This window comes from Pleurodeles waltl, chromosome 2_1, assembly GCF_031143425.1.
Source record: "Pleurodeles waltl isolate 20211129_DDA chromosome 2_1, aPleWal1.hap1.20221129, whole genome shotgun sequence".
In the NCBI taxonomy this organism is placed as follows: domain Eukaryota; kingdom Metazoa; phylum Chordata; class Amphibia; order Caudata; family Salamandridae; genus Pleurodeles; species Pleurodeles waltl.
In genome coordinates this window covers 116,677,699-116,694,832 of record NC_090438.1, presented here as the reverse complement: position 1 = coordinate 116,694,832, position 17,134 = coordinate 116,677,699, and the positions used below count along the sequence as shown (strand labels likewise).

At 44.1% G+C, this 17,134-nt stretch overlaps 1 protein-coding gene across 1 annotated transcript in view; it reads right to left on the bottom strand.

Moving 5' to 3' along the window:
- TRPC5 (transient receptor potential cation channel subfamily C member 5) overlaps window positions 1–17,134 on the bottom strand; it is a 961,283-nt gene that overhangs the window by 270,579 nt on the left and 673,570 nt on the right. The window contains exon 5 of the mRNA XM_069211163.1: window positions 7,361–7,500. Coding sequence (XP_069067264.1) covers window positions 7,361–7,500 — 140 coding nt within the window. The remainder of the gene's footprint in view (window positions 1–7,360; window positions 7,501–17,134) is intronic.

Sequence of the window (17,134 nt, the reverse complement as noted above, 5' to 3'; positions counted from 1 at the left end):
AACTGCGGACTGTGAGATCATGAAGTGCATTGTAATTAACTGAGACAGTCAGGAGTAGGTTAGAGCTTAAAGCCCAAGTACGAGATCTGGTTTTGTGTACATAGTAAATGGTATGCTGGTACTAGAGTGTCTGTCAGGTATCTTTCTAATTCAGAACGTAACACAGGAATGGAGGACAGAGACTCCGTCTTTGTCACCAGCATATCATCTGCATATAGGTCTATTTAATCATGGTGCCCTCCAAACCGCAGTCCCTTTGTACCTGGGTGGAGACATATCTTTTCAGCCAACAGCAACATATACAATGCAAATAGGAGGGTGGCTATTGACCCTCACCCTGGCCAAAGGAGCAGCATAACTGCTAAGTATCCACCTCCTTAACTGGGGTCCCAGTCCCACCTTCTCTAGTGCCCTGCGCCAGATATGGCCAGTGCAATCGGTCAAACACCTTCTCCACAATAATAGACAGCAGGGACATGGTTGTCCTGTTCATCTTCCTTTATCAAGGAAATGGAGAAGTTGCTTACTATTGTCTCTGCAACTCCTCTCGGGATAAAGCCCGCCTGGTCTTGATCTATCAACCCTTTCATCTAAGGAGCAAGCCGCTGGGTGAGTATCACTGGGTAAATCTTCACTACATTATCTTATGGCCCTTTAGGAGAAGAAATATGTGGGGTCTTTCCCTGACTTGGGTATAAGGACCACCATTGCCTTTCACTTGTGCCTGACTGAACATAGTCATTCTATAGTCACATCTGTACTGAGGCCACCAGTGAACAAAACACCTTATAGAAGGCTGCAGTAAAGCCATCAGGGCTGAGTACCTTCCCGACTCGCAGCCTTTTGATCGCAGATATCACCTCGGTGACTGGAGTATCTGTGTCCAATGATTGTGTGGATGCTACAGAAGGTAAAGTGATATCTGATAGATAGGCGCATGTGTCAAGGAGTGTATAAATGGTCTGCTGTGTCCTCTTTGTCAATAGCATCTCTCACCTCCTCCCCTCTGGATGTGGTCCAGAGTGGTATAATACTATCTTGACGTTTAGCTCTTAGCTTGCTAGCTAGGAAACAACTTGCTTTTTTGTCCCCTCTGTAAGAGATTGTTTGAGTTGTAGGAGTGTCAGTTCTGCTTTATCAATATCAAGCTCTTTTAGCTGTTGTCTGGCTAGGCTGAGTTGACACAGTCTACATTTGAATGCCATTTGCTTATGTATCCTTTCTAGATCTGCGACCTTTTCCTCCAGTTCTTTTCTCTTATTCCTTCACTCCCTGTTAAGTGTGCTGCTTGCGAGATAAATTCCCCATGGGCCGCTGCCTTCAATGTGTTCCATAGCATTTGGGGTGTTGTTAATGCCCAGAAGGTCTGTGACGCTGTGTTTAATAGATGCTAAGACTTTGTTGTATCATAACAAGTTGTCATTAAGTATCAAAGTCAGAGTACAAGGACTAGTGATGCCACCCATAGGTCAACGGTGACGAGGGAGATGTCTGAGAATGCGGGGTTTTTAATGTTACTGCAAATGGTCTTTGCATGTATGTACGTAGTGCGTAGAAAATAGTCCTGTCTAGTGATGGTTTGACAGGATGCCGAAAAGACAGTATAGTCATGTTGGGTGGGAATTAATTCTCGACAAATACGACCAGCCCCATTTCTGCCATTCATTTGAGATGCACTTTTGTCAGCGCCCCAGTCTACTCCAACCTTTGTGCAGATCTATCCATGCCTGTGTCCGTGACTATGGTAATGTCCCTTTCAATCAGTATGTCCCGGTCTGTAGAAGCCAGGACCTGTGTGGAGGAGGTCCTAAGAGTTGATTTTTGGTTCTCAAACTGGACATATACAGTGCCTAGCATCATATTAGTGGAACCCACCAGGAGGGGTACCTCTAAAAGCCGCCTGGTATCATGAAGTGTTTCTATAAGCTTCCTTTTGAATTTATTGGCCAATAAAATAGGAAAAACCCCTTTCTTTTTAGGGCTCGATGAAAGAAATGCCCAGAAAACAATTGAGAATGAAGCCTCGGCCAATCTCTCTTGACAAGGGGTGTTTCTTGTAAGAGACATAAAGGTGCAGTCCACTTCACTCAGGAAAGAGAGCAAAGCCAGGTGCTTAACCAGGGCGTTAAGCCTCTGTACATTATAACTTAGGAGCTTCACCATTGCAGATTCGTAGGTGTAGTGCGGTGTCCCCTCCATGCGTTCTGTAGTGTGATGTACCCCCATGTAGATGCAGCAACAGAGTCATTGTGTACTAGCTGCCTGGTAATGAATATGGATCTACTATTTTACTCTTTACAAAAACATAACAACAAAGAGTCACTCTGTGGAATATCCAGGTCCTCAGTGCAGCTCAAATAGAGAGCTGGGAGAGTCAGTGTCCAGGTCCCTCCTCAGTCCTGCACCCTGGTGCCCCTCCCCACCCGCTGTCTGCCACTCACTGCAGTCGTCTAACTGGGCCACACCTCACGCATTCCGGACGCGGATCAGGACGGTCCCACAGATAGCCATGCAAGGAGGCCGCCCCTCCTGTCAGGCTCCACCACAAACCTCAGTTGACTTCCTTTATGTTGTTAGTCTGCAGCTCGCTCACGACCTCTTGCCCTTCTTTGAGTATTTCTTCTTGCGAGGGTCAATGCACGGTTCACCTGTAAAGGGTCATGTTTCAGCATCCTGGTTTTCACCGCTCCCATGGTCACAGACGTCCAGTGGCATCCTCCAGGTGGGCTGTCCACAACGTTCAGCAAATCCAATAGCCAGTGCACCTGTAAGTGAGCGAACAGTATGTGTAGTGCTGGAGATAGTGAATGTAAGGCTAAATGAAATGGGAACCTCCACAGATACTTAACACCTCTCTATGACTTCCAAAGTTACTGGGTGGAGCTGTCATGAGTGTTAAAGGATGCCTAAGGAAAGATCCTGGTAAGGAGTAGTATAGTCCCCTCGAAGGAGATTGCTCCAAATACACAAGTCACTGCCATGATCGTCTTCTGCCAAAAATGGTGCACACAGGTAAGCAAATCAGGTCAGGGTCTCTTTGAGTTTGAGACCCTGCCAACACGGTGTGTGCAGTCAAGCTAAATCTTCCTGTGCAAGGCTGAGGAGGGCATGGTGGAAAAGCTGCTTCACATAGTCTTCCATTGTGCTTGCTGCTATTGCACTGGGAACACCCAGATGTGGATATTTGATCTGCGGGAGGTGTTTTTATGATCATCCAAATGGCTTTGAAGATCAATATCCAGTCCTGGCATTAGAGAGTCTCGTACTTGATAGCCTCCAGCTCCCCCTCTCTGGAGTCCCCAGCTGTCTCCAGGGTGCACACTTGATGTCCCAAATACCCCAGATCATGCTTCACTCTTATCAGTTACCTGTAGAGGTCGGCTCTAAGGACAGTAATATCATTGTGTAATTTTCCATATAGCTCCTCCATGAAAGTGCAAGTGAGGGGTTCCATCCGCCATGGTTTGTCGTTGTCTATGGGGAAAATGTTCTTGGTTATAGTCATCATCCCCTTTGGCTTCACCCCCTCCACTTTTTTCATGGCTGCTTTAGAAAGAAAGTCCATCAATTTTGCATCCTTATTACTTTTGGATGAGGTCATTGTTAGAAATGGGGTCTCTAGTTGGCAGAGGTATACACCCTTTTCCAAATAGGGACCACAATCCTAGTCAGGGTAAGTCAAACACAATCCAAATTATCCTGCGCCCACCCTCTGGTAGCTTGGCACTGAGCATCAGGCTTAACTAAGAAGACAATGGCCCTCATTCCAACCCTGGCGGTCTATGACCGCCAGGGTGGAGGGCAACGGAAGCACCGCCAACAGGCTGGCGGTGCTTCCAGGGCCATTCTGACCACGGCGGTAAAGCCGCGGTCAGAAAAGGGGATCCGGCGGTTTCCCGCCGGATTTCCCCTGGCCCGGAGAATCCTCCATGGCGGCGCTGCTTGCAGCGCTGCCATGGGGATTCCGACCCCCTTCCCGCCAGCCTGTTTCTGGCGGTTTACACCGCCAGAACAAGGATGGCGGGAACGGGTGTCGTGGGGCCCCTGGGGGCCCCATTAAGATTTTCACTGTCTGCTTTGCAGACAGTGAAAATCGCGACGTGTGCTACTGCACCCGTCACACCCCTGCAACTCCGCCGGCTCCATTCGGAGCCGGCTTCATTGTTGCAGGGTCTTTCCCGCTGGGCCGGCGGGCGCCCTTTTGGCGGTCGCCCGCCGGGCCAGCAGGAAAGTCGAAATGACCCCGCGGTCTTTTGACCGCGGTGCGGTCTTTCGACGGGGTTACTTTGGCGGGCGGCGGAGTGACCCCCAATGTGTAAAATATTTGTGCAATAAATCATGCAGTAACACAGTGAAAACACCACAAAAATACACAACACAATTTTAGAAAAATATAAGATATTTATCTGGTTAAATTAAGGTCAAAACAATAAAGATTCAATACGCACAATTCGAAATATCACTTTTGCAAGATTAAAAAGAGTCTTAAATCTTAGAAATCAACAGTTGTCTCTTGGTTGCACAAAGTACCTGGTTTGCGTCAAAACCTTACACACACGGACACTGCAGAGGAGGAGATGCGGGGAAGCATGAGGTATGCATTGGATTTTCCAGCGCAACACAGACGATGTGTTGTTTCTTTCCACGCTGCAAGGACTTTTCATCATTTCTCAGCACGCACTCTTGGGTACTCACTGAGATGCAGGGTTCTTTTTGACACCTAGGAACAATGCAGGGAAATCCTGGGCACGTTGGAAGAAGTCACAGGTATTGCAACGATCCGGTAGGGCAATGCGTCAAATTTTCTGTCGCACGGAAGGCGCTGTGTCGGTTTCCACTCGGGGAATCGGCTGCATCGTTCTGGCTCGGCTGTGCGTCGATCCGGTAGAGCTGTGCTGTGAATTTTCTATTGCAAGGCAGGCGCTGTGTCAAATCTTCACTTGGGAAGTCGGGCTGCAGCGTTTCCGGCAGGCTGTGCATTGATTTTCGGCACACAAGGAGTTTCCTGAAGAGATTAAGTCTTTTTGGTCCTGAGACTTCAGAAAACGAGGAGGCAAGCTCAATCCATGCCCTTGGAGAGCACTTCTCAGCAAAGTCAGAGGGCAGCAGGGCAACAGCAAGGCAGCAGTCCTTCACAGCAAAGCAGTCCAGATGAGTCCTTTGGGCAGCCAGGCAGTTCCTCTTGACAGAGTGCAGGTTCAGGTCCAGAAGTGTCTGAGTTGGTGGGGTCAGAGATCCAGTTTATCTACCCAAAGATGCCTTTTAAGTGGGGGAAACTTCAAAGAGTGGTTTTGAAGTGCACAAGTTCCACTTTCAGTACAGGTCTGTCTGCCAGGGTCCCAGTAGGTGTTTGGCAGTCCATTGTGTGAGGGCAAGCCACTAGCCTTTGAAGTGTAAGTGTCGGACCCTCCACCCTTCCAGCCTAGGAAGACCCATTCAGAATGCAGATGATTGAAGGTGTGACTGAGTGTCCTGTGTTTGTGTTTGTCAGGGTGACATGCACAAGGAAGCTGCCAACCAGCCCAGCCCACACGTTGATCGGAGACTGGCTGTAAGGCACAGAAGAACTTAAGTGCAGTGAAATGCTCACTTTCTAAAAGTGGCATTTCAAAAATAGTAATATTAAATCCAACTTCACCAGTCTGCAGGATTTTCTATTACCATTCTGGCCATACTAAATATGACCCGGTTACCCTTTTCTGATCAGAATCTACCACTCAAACGGTATATGAGAGTAGCCCTAATGCTATCTTATGAAAGGAGCAGGTTTCACAGTAGTGAAAATGAATTTAGGAGTTTTCCACTACCAGGACATATAAAACACACATGTACATGTCCTGCCTTCTACCTACATAACACCCTGCCCTATGGGTTACCTAGGGCTTACCTTAGGGGTGACTTATATGTAGCAAAAGGGGCTTTTAAGGCTTGGGAAATACTTTTAAATGCCAAGTCGAAGTGAGAGTGAAACTGCACACACAGGCCTTGCAATGGCAGGCCTAAGACATGGATAAGGGGCTTCTTATGTGGGTGGCACACTCAGTGCTGCAGGCCCAATAGTAGCATACAAATTACAAGCCCTGGGCACATGTAGTGCACTTGACTAGGGACATATAAGTAAATCAAATATGCCAATGGGGAATGAACCTATGTTACCATGTTTAAGGGAGAGAGCATATGCACTTTAGCACTGGTTAGAAGTGGTAAAGTGTTCAGAGTCCTAAAACCAGCAGAGACAGTGTCAGAAAAGTGGAGGAGGAAGGCAAAAAGTTTGGGGGTGACCCTGCAGAGAGGCTGTGCCGTAGGGCAGTAAAGAGCTATAGGTCCTAATACCCTGCAGTGAATGTCCCTGGGGTCTCCCCCCAGGGGCTGAGGGGCACAAGAGGAGATCAAGCATCCTCTCCGTGAGGCTTTCCTTCGTACAAAGGGTCAATACCCTTCTTAGGGATCCAGTTCATCAGGCTCAGACCCCTTTTTTTAAGTTGCCAGATTTGTATAGACTAATAGGTTTAAAAATCCATATTATTGTAATGAAAATTAATTCCACTGTCTAAATCTTGGACTTGGCTTTCTTAATTCAGCTACTGGTATTTAACGAGTTAATTCAGTAACACTTTGTACTCGTCACCCTGCAGGTATGTTTTTTTCTCTCTTGCTTTCTGCAAAAATTTCACTGAAAACCATCAAGCAAAAAAATGAAAGCTAAGTGGTTACTGTTCCTTAGGCACTGAGTAGATAATTTTTTTATGAGTCACCTTTTGATAAATATCTGTATTATAAAATGAAGAAGTTTGACGTCTTAATTATGGATGTAAAGTAGATCTTAAGGTATTTTATGTGGGTGTTTTGTGTGATCTCACCCCAGGCTTTTGAACCGATGTGTCACTCAAAAGAAAAGTATGAACTATTATTGCTTCTGTCTCCATGCGTGCAAGGCACCAATAACAAAAAGAGACTCACCAGCGACTTCTGCTATGTTGTGTTAAGAATGTTTGGTGCCACGGGAAAGCCATATTTTTGGGCCCCCTGCTCATAAAACTTTGAACTCTATTACCCATTTTCTTCTAATTGAAGCTGCATGATGCCAACCACACTCTTAGAAATAAAGTTCACACAAAAACTGTTGAAATGTTTCTTTCCCAGGCCTCCAAAATCCTAAAGATGCTACTGGGCAAAGAGAAACCGACTCGGTGGTAGAGGTAGGCAGAGAGGAGAGAGGATGACATAAGGAACTAGAGGAGAGAGAGAGAGAGAGAGAGAGACAGAGAGAGAGAGAGAGAGAGAGAGAGAGAGAGAGAGACAGAGAGAGAGAGAGAGAGAGAGAGAGAGAGAGAGAGAGAGAGAGAGAGAGAGATGTTACCTTGACATAAGCAACTATTTTGAGGGAGATGGTTGCCAGGTAGAGGGAGTTCATTGCAAAGTCCATCAGATTCCACCAGTCGTGGACATACTCGTTGAATCCGCCGTCCCACATCTCCTTTATCTCGCCCCAGATGAAGCCTGAAAGAGAAAGAGCCAGGTTTCTGAGAACAGGAGAGGATAAAGGCAATCCTAGAAGTGACACTTTCAACGTAAGTACACACATAATATTCAGGTGAGCCCTGTAGGGAAAAAGCCTATGTTGTTCTTTTGAGTAGTTTTACCAACAGAAATTTGGAATCTGGAAAAATAGAATGATCTGAAGATGAACATTTCTCTAACAACTTGCTACTTATATTCCATTCTGGGACTCAGCGGCTCACCTTGTCACTCCCTATCCGGGGCACCCCTCCCAATGTAACCCTGCCCATCTTCTTCCCAAGCCCCCACTGCCCATCCACAATGCTGTGACTTGCGTCAATCCATGTGCTCCCCTAATCCACACTCCCCCCGCAATGACCCCCACATACCCGCCCATATACTCTTTCCATTGTATCCCTTTCCGAAAAGCAGAACACTCTAGGAGTGCACTATACCGATCCAACACATTCAAACACACACCTATGCGGTTTCCTTTTATAGGACCCTCATGGTTGTAAGGCTTTCATCTCAAGCCCATATTTTATACTACAGACGTTTCACAAATAAATAGCAAACCTCCAGAGCTTGCACTATGAAATGCGAGCTTCCAGACTTAACATTGACACTGCATTTACGTTGCAGTGACGCTTTGTTTATGTGTAATAAGATAAAAGGGGCTGCAATGTAATCAATTTGTGCATTTAGCTTTCAGCACTTATGAGTTATCTAATGAACTAAAAAAGTTATTTCAAGGCATGGCAAGACATGTTGTGTTATAGCCTTTGTTTGATTAATGGTGCGGGTCACGCGGGTCCGTAGTTCGTGTGATACAGCTGGTAGGCCTTTATTGTTGGAGCTCTTGATATCTTCTATGCTGGTACTTGTTTTTGTTTGTTTTATGCTGATTTGATAACACCAGGTACAGGTTCTTTAAAACTGTATCTGGTGACATGAAATCATATTAAATTACATGTATGCAAAGTGGAAGGAGTTTGATATGTCATGAAAACGCAATAAGTTTATTTAAATATCGCTGATGAAAGTGTATTTTGACCATTCCGACTGGTATCAGGAATCTTCACTGTGATAACGAATAGGGTAGGTTCGGCGCCCTTAGACGCAGCAGAGGAATTCAATTCCCCATACACGATTCATCCGCTATCACTCTCATCCAAACTTATGGAGAAGGCGGTCTTTAGAATACATTCATTATTTTCTATATTCACGACATCCGTACAGTTTTTGTAAAGTGATCACAGAGTTGAACGATGAGCGGAGGGGGTGTGTAAGTTTGCAAATAGATTTAACTTTTGAAGATTGACCAGTACTTCGGGGTGTGTTCTATTTTTTGGTATTTAATCAAACACAGAAATGTGTTGAAACAAGTATAATCCTACATCCTTCCAAGGCCAGCTAGGTGGATTAAGTTCTCAGATACAGACATTCTTGAAGCCATTTGACCTACATTTGACTCTGAGGACCACCAGACATCAGTGACTACTAGGTGATCTTGGCTTCCTTCTAGGTCATTCTGTTTCATTCCCAGGCCAGCTAGATGGAGTCAGACCTCAGATAGAAGTATCCTTGAAGCTCTGATATTTTTGGACCTATCTGTAGCATTCGACTCGGAGCAACACCAGACAATGATTCATCTAGATGGTCTTGGCTAGTGGAACACAGCTCTAGCTCAGTATCAGTATTTCCTTACCTCGTGAACCCGGATGGAGTACCTGTTCCCTTTAATATGTAATCTATATTGCCCCACTGGCACACCTGATTCAGTCATTCGGCTACACCTTTGCCATATATGCAGATAACATGAAAATGATCCTCAGGCTATCCAATGTTCTAAATGCTCTTGTTGGTCATTTTCTTTACATGTCTACAACAGGTCAAAAACATGAGGAGCAGTAACCAAAGGAAGCTCAATGGGGATAAGGCTGAGATACAACCCCCATTTGCCCAAACGACTTTATGGTGATATCATGTTTGGCTGCTGGAGCTTGGAACAGATCCGGAATAGGTTTTCCAGGTGTAAGACTTGGATGTTGTAGGAAATGGGGTTATTGGTTGAGGGGGAGGGGCCTACTCAACCACAATTCTTGTCAGGTTGAAACACAAGCAAACCCCAGATTAACCTGTGCTTAACTCTCTGGTATCTTGGCACAAAGCAGTAAGGCTTAAAGTAGAGGCAATGTGTAAAGTATTTATGCAGCACTCAAACAGTAATAATGTGAAAACACGACACAAGCAAAATCCCACACCAATTTCGAAAAACTGAGTAAAATCTAATAAATTATTTGACCCCACAAGGACAAAAAGCCAATCAGTAGAACTGGAGAGCTGTAATTTTAACGATTTAGGTAAAATAGTGCTTCAAAGCGCTAACTGTGGTTATCTGGTTGCCCCAAACCGGGACAAAGTTACAAGTTCGGACTGAATGGTATGGAGTGAGGGACGGTCATAGGGACTAATTTAGGCACGCTGAGCAGAGTACCTTAAATCCTAGTTGCAGAGCCCTGTGTTGAGGATGTGTCATGCAAAAACAGTGGTTCTGAGGAGCTTTGTGGCTGCGATGCAAGGTTCTGTGAGGATGTGTCACGTAGCAACAGTTCTGAGGTGCTACTGGGCTGCAATGTGAGGTGCTGCGTTGGTGCTGCGCTGGTTATCAAAGAGTAGAGGCACAAATGATAGGGTGGCCATTTGCTTTATTTTTCCATGTTGGACATGTAATCGAAAATAAAACTTGTAAGAGCTTGTAAAGACCCTGATATACTCTGATATACTAAGGGACAGGTTGCAAAAAGTGGTCCTAAATTCCAGTGTGACTTTTTGTGACTTGTCTTTGATTCTCTGATAAGACCTAAATGCTAATGAGTTGCATAGCAACATCTCCAGGCTCAGGGATTTTTGCGAACACAAAAATATTAATTAGGCAGGCTGTTAATTGTGACTTCATGTGATTGGCTGCAAACACAGGGATTGTGGCCTTCAAGATACAATAGACCAACATCCCTCTCTTTGCACTACCTAATGGGCATCTTTTTTTTAAAGCAGCCAATATTCCTTAAAGGAGACACAAAACCTCAGGAAAACTACTTCCCCTCGCAGTCACCTGACACTAATCTGTTATAATCTGCTATGCTTGTAATGCATTCTGTGCACACCTCCATTGTTGTCTGCTCTTCCCAGTCAGTGTGTGGTATCATGGAATGTCTGAAAGAGTGTGAAAGTTGAAGAGAATGGGCTGAGCAGAGAGGATGCTGCTCCTGACGGTGTCTCCTCATTAAATAACTTGTAACTTATGCTGTAACCTTCTAAATAAATCTACAACCTCTATCCTGTGCTACCTGACTATCTAACTCCTTTTTGTCAAGAAGGAATCATTGAATACAACACTGGCGACAAGGATGGGAATAAACATACATGTAAGGAAACTCAGGATACAAAGAAGTGATGGATAAATGAAGATGCAGTAGAAGGAAAGAGACTCCCAAAGAGGAAAAGTAGACACCCTGAACCCCACTAGTGTCTTTCCCATCCGACAGCCTGCAAACTGAGATGGTGGTCTACCTAATTGTACACAGAGTAACAATGATGCTGTCAAGCTGTCACTGGTTTTGAGCCAGGCTTGATGTGCCTGGTAGGAACCGTCTCATATGCGGATTTAATTGGTTTAATATTAAACAGACTATGAGTACTGAAGAAGTGGCCTGCTGAACTTCATATGCACACAGTTGGACAAAATACAGAGTTGATTTAAACTGTGGAGTAGAGTGGTTTGCAGTCAGCATTTCTGGCAGCGAGTGAACTGGCAGTGCGTATAACAGTATAACATATGAGGGCTGCACGTGTCACCTATTTTGGGAGGCTGACTAGTGCAGGGCATTGTTGTTAGCCCCAAGACTGAGTGTTTACAATTGATTTACTGGGATCCCCGGCATACAATTGACTTAATGTACCATTATTTGAAGGTGTGGACCATTGCCTATGTAATTAAATGCATTGCCATGGGAAGGTGGATGCTCACATGCGCACGAAAAGAGAACGATCATTGTGTTTCTGTTGAAGGCACTGTGTGTCATTAAGGGCATGTGCTTAGCTGATAAACGAGATTTACCTTATGCTGTCATAGTGGAGGCGCGAGCACTTGCATGGTAACTCTGCTCCTTCCATCATCTGTGGGATTTCAAGCGTGAGCTTTTAGGCACAAGGGACCACAAACCTGAGCGTGCCCACGTTGTGAGCAGTGTTGCCTGGGAACACGTCAGAGGACACGCAACATAGCAACTCAAGACTAGGCCACATTTCAACTGCAAGTGAACACGATCTGGGAATCATTTGCTTCAGCATCATAGTTTCTGGAAACACGTCAAAGTGGTGTGCAGCGTAGTGATTTGAAGCCAAAATGCACTGCAGGATCAATATGAGACCTCACTTGCTTTGCAGGGATAGGTAATGTATACATTTGTGACATTCAACTGAGCACCTAGGGAACTGTAATGTGTCTTTGTATACTGGATCTACGCCCTCAGTATTGTTTCTAGTTCAGGTGGATGTAAGTCACTGGAGTGGAGAACTTTGTGGTACCTGCCATGGTTATTTTTTTATGCCATGTTTATTTTGCTACCACATATACTGTCATGGGTTCTGTATGGCATAGTCGGTGAGATATCACTCACAATTCTGGAGGACTTTAGTTTTACCCTTTTTTCCTTCTAAAAAAATGCCATGCTGATTTTGCTGTCACAGTATATGTTTTCATTTGTGCCACTTTGAGTAAAGTTGTCAGGGGAATGTTTTAAATGTGTGTTGCATGCAATGTAATGCTGAATAGTTACATATTATGTCTAGTCGTAGTGTGACAATTTTGTGCAATAATATGCTCAAGTTTTACTGATGATGTCAGTAGCCAAAACTATTTTTTTGTTTTGCCTTTGTGCTCTTGTAAGAGTTTGCAGCAGTTTTGATGAGTGGAAGTGGCTATGGTTGAGTACGTGTGTTGTGTCCCTGGTTCTGTGGATGGTTGCGCAGTAGAGGATGAGTGTGTGAAATGTGCTACAAGAGCGCACATTACAAGATGTTCTGTTGTTTTGGGGTGAGTGTGAGTTGAAAGTGACCCATTGCTAAATTCACAAGATGCCCTGTTGTTTTGGGATGAGCTTGGGCTGACTGAGATCCGTTGTTAAATTCACAAGATGTCCTGTTGTTTTGGGATGAGTGTTGGTAGAAAGAGAACTGTTGTTAAATTCACAAGATGTCATGTTGTTTTGGGATGAGTGTGGGTTAAAAGAGACCTATTGCTAAATTCTTGAGGTACTCTGTTGCCACAGATTGGATGAGGGTTGAAAGATACCCATTGCAAATTTCTAGAATGAGAGTTAAAAGACACCTTTGCCTAGTGCTGTAGTGAGGGTTGAAAGACACCCATTTTGTTATGCACAATTTGTTCTGTTCTGAGTTGAGTGAGGGTCTAAAGATACCCATGTTGTGGATTCATGTTTCATTTGATTGTTTCTACCTGGCTTACTGCTATAGTGAGGGTTGAAAACCAACCATTGTGTTATGCACAGTTTGCCCTATTCCGGGTTGGGGGAGGGTTAACAAATACCCATTGTGTGGTTTTGTGTTTCATTTGATAGTTTCTGCCTGGTTGAGTAATAGGTGATTATGGGTCCAGTGGGACCTGTATATGGATGTGCTTTTGGTTTTGGATGGAAAGGGTCAGATGCAACTACTATGAGAATAAAATTATAGGGTTGAATAATTTATAGGATTTATCAAAGCTAGAGTCTCTTATATTTTCTGCTTGTATGTTATTATTTTCTATCTCACTTTTCCTATTTGCATTTTATTATGTGTTGTAATCTGCTATGCTTGTAATGCATAGCATAGCATGTATGCTTTTATGCACACCTCCAGTGTATGATGTCATGGAATGTTGGTGAGTGGCTGGAATAGTGTGACAGAGAGAGTGTGCTGAGCAGGGATGATGCTGCTCCTGGAGGAGTCTCCTTATTAAGTAACTTGCAACTTATTGTGCAACCTTTTAAATATTTGTACAATCTCTATCCTATGTGAACTGACTACCTGACTCCTACTTGTCAAGAAGGAATCATTGTATACAACATATTCATTAATGGAAATGTGTCCCAAAGGACATGGAGAATCAATTATATCACTATCGCATTTTCCTGTTGTTACTACAGCGGGAAGCTTTGTCTGCAAAAAATAAGAAATTTATTACATAGCCCAACATCTTTCACAGCTTACATACCATTTTAGCACAGACCTAGAAACACCAGATTGTGTTATTCTGGAAGGCCACATTAAAAAAGGTATAGAAGGCCTTCTGATGATCAATCGAATGCGCTCAGAGCTGCATACATCAAAACATGGGTTCAAGGCGATAAGTATATGGGTCAAAACAGCTGTTGCCATCTTCAGACCTCCATTTGGCACAACACGGATCAGTCTATAAATGGACACTCACTCTGCTGGCCCACCTGGCAGAGGTGTGGTATTAAGAATATGGAGCACCTCCTAACAGGAAACTCCTCGATAACCTTCTCAACTCTCCAATCTGTGTTTTGTCTGGGTCCTAATCAGAACTGTAAATATCTACAACTCTATTATTTTATATCGAAACACTGGGGAAACAACCGCTTAACATACAAGGCCCTATTCTGCATTCCTTTATCATAAAATGGGAGGCTTCAGTAAGCAGGTCTCTGGTTTTTATGATGCCCTGCTATATGTCCTCTATTCTACACCATCTTACAAATTCTTGGATTACAAATGGCACAGGAAACTCTCTAAACAATACACGGAGAAGGAATGGGTAGATCTACCACGCAACCATGATAAAAGCTTGAGAGAATCCAGAATGAAGTCCAGCTACTTCAAAATCATGCCTGACTGGCATTGGTCCCCAGAAGAACTCCACAGAGCCAAGTTTGCAAACATTTCCACAGTCAAGAGATTACAAAAGACGACAAGGCATATGGTACACATACTTTGGTCATGCCTACAGGTGCGCTCTTTATGGGCTAAGCTCAGGAAAACAAGTGATTTACAGAAGGTCCCTAGAACAAGCTCTCTTGCAGGGTACACACAATATCACAGGTCTCATGAACCACAAAAAGACGGCTTTAGCGGAGGTGAAGGTACGTATCCTTAGGTTCTGGAAATCATCACTGCGCCCTTGATTTGAAGAATGGTCAGAGGTATACATGAACGCCTGATTTACAAACTGATTGATCAGCTAGCAATCTATGAAAACATTGGAGGGCATACATTTGAGGATGGTCAAAATGATACTTCCCCTGAGCAGATTTTTCCTGACAGAGGTGACCCACAATATTTATTTGTTGTGATATAACTAAGTAATATGTCTCGTCATTTCTTCTGTCATAACTATATTGAACCACTGACACTGATGCTTTCTTCTGTTTTCTGTGTATTCAATGGTGGTGAATACAGGAATTTTCTGTTGGTAACCTTGTTATTATCTGGTTTTCTTTCTCTGTATTTAATGACGGTGAGTAAGGGAATCTACTGTTGGTAACATTTTGCATCCCTCTGTAGGGCCAGCATTTAATATTTGGGTGTTACATGGTATGCATGCTAAAATATCTAATGAACTGTCTGGCATATATGCTCTGTTTCCGTTTAACCCTAAAATATCATAAAGAGATTTAAAACAGAGAATCAGTTACCACCTCTTTTGAGGTATTGGTAATGGATCAATGTTTTCTGATGGTAATTGCAATTGCGGTTGCAAGCCATTGATGCATGGTATATTGAATCGCAATTAGGAGGAGATTCACCTTTTATAACCCTTCCTAATTGTGATTAATGCGGGCCTCTACACACAACTTTTTAAATCTGAAAGGCTTTTCTGGCTTGCAAAATGGGTTTAACACATATCTAAAAGCCAGTACGTGGTCTTAAAACCTATGATTTTGTGAGTCACTGAATGTGCGATTGCAAATAGCTTAATACATTTGGCCATACATTCCAAGACACACCACCAAAATGCTCCACTGTGGGCTTCATCAGGCTTACTGATTTACCACACCATATCTCCCCAAACAAGACAATACCACACTGATGAATCTAACATCTACATACACCACTCATCACACCAACCAACCAGCCACAACATAATCCAACACTTCATGCCATGTTACCTTTCACAAATTGAATAAGAACAGATGAAGGATGGAAAGCTGAACAAATCACTCACCCCAGTCACACAGCTGGGTTAAATCCAGACTAGGGTGGCATGGTGGGCAAAAAAAAAAAACGATAGATTAGGATGCAGCCTCAAGTGATTGCCAGTGGCTGAGATTAATTCAATCATTCCATCCATCACCTTGTTGTTTTTGCACTTGCCCCCCTAAGTTCACCGGTATGCCCGGAAGTGGGTCCCAGGCTCACTGTGCCACTGGATTCAAGCTAGCCTGGAGTGATACTCCTAAATCAATCCCAGGACACTTGTTTCCACTCCAAGGAGATGTTGGCCTAGCAGTTCAGGCTAGACTGTTCCCATGGTCAAGATTGATTTGTATATGGCTTGGTCTAAACTGGGGTGGCATTGTGGGCAAATAAACAATGGATTGAGATGTGGCTCTGAGCCATTGACAGTGGCTGAGATTTTTTCAAGCATTCCATCAATCAACTTGTTGTTTTTGATGTTACTTTTCACAACATGCATAACCACATCATGCAGCCAATACTGAAAACAGTCAGAATTCACTGGGCCCACAACAGCTTATGTCAATACTTCAGTCATACAATTGTGCCTCTCCTTCTGCAGCATCCCACCCCACCAGGGCTGGGTGCAATTACCACGGCAAATGTCTGAACAGGTGAAATTCACCTGTAATATGTTTGCACCAAGGGTGAAAAAATCTAAGCCCAAAGCTCAACACAGCTTTTTTTAGGCTAACTGTCAGTGGATAGACAATGTAATTATGTTAATTGTAATTGCATTAGGGTAATTACATTGCCAGGGCCCCTGACAGTGCTATTGAAAGCATGGAGAGTGTGTGCAGCATGCCTGCCTGCAGGGTCCTTGAAGCACCCCATCAGGGAGATGGCCCATAAAGGCTCGCCTGCTGGGAAGCATGCTTGCAAGCACTCTCTGGGAGTAGATAGTGTAATTAACTTAATTCAATTACCATTAATATAATTACTTTGCCTGACCACGGACAGTGCTGGTTTGGGCAGTACCATTAAAAGAAATACTCGTCCAATCCTACACCCCACTTAATATCACACCAGTCCTCTTCACACTGCCTGGCATCATAGATATCACTGTCATCACACCGTTCCACAGTACAGAACACCCACCACCAAACTACCACCCACTTCGCCACAACAAACACCACCACATAATCTCACATCACGCCCCCACTACCAAATGACGGTTTTTCCCACAGGAAGACACATACACCAAGTCACAACATATTACACCACAATCACATAACACTGCTTCTTTCCCAGTGACAGGACAGACAACCAAACACCCCACCATTTCTAACCACCATGCAGCACAATACCATGCTACGTCACTCCTCATCAAACCAAGTCACAACATAGCAGAAGCAAAACACTGCTGCACACAAGT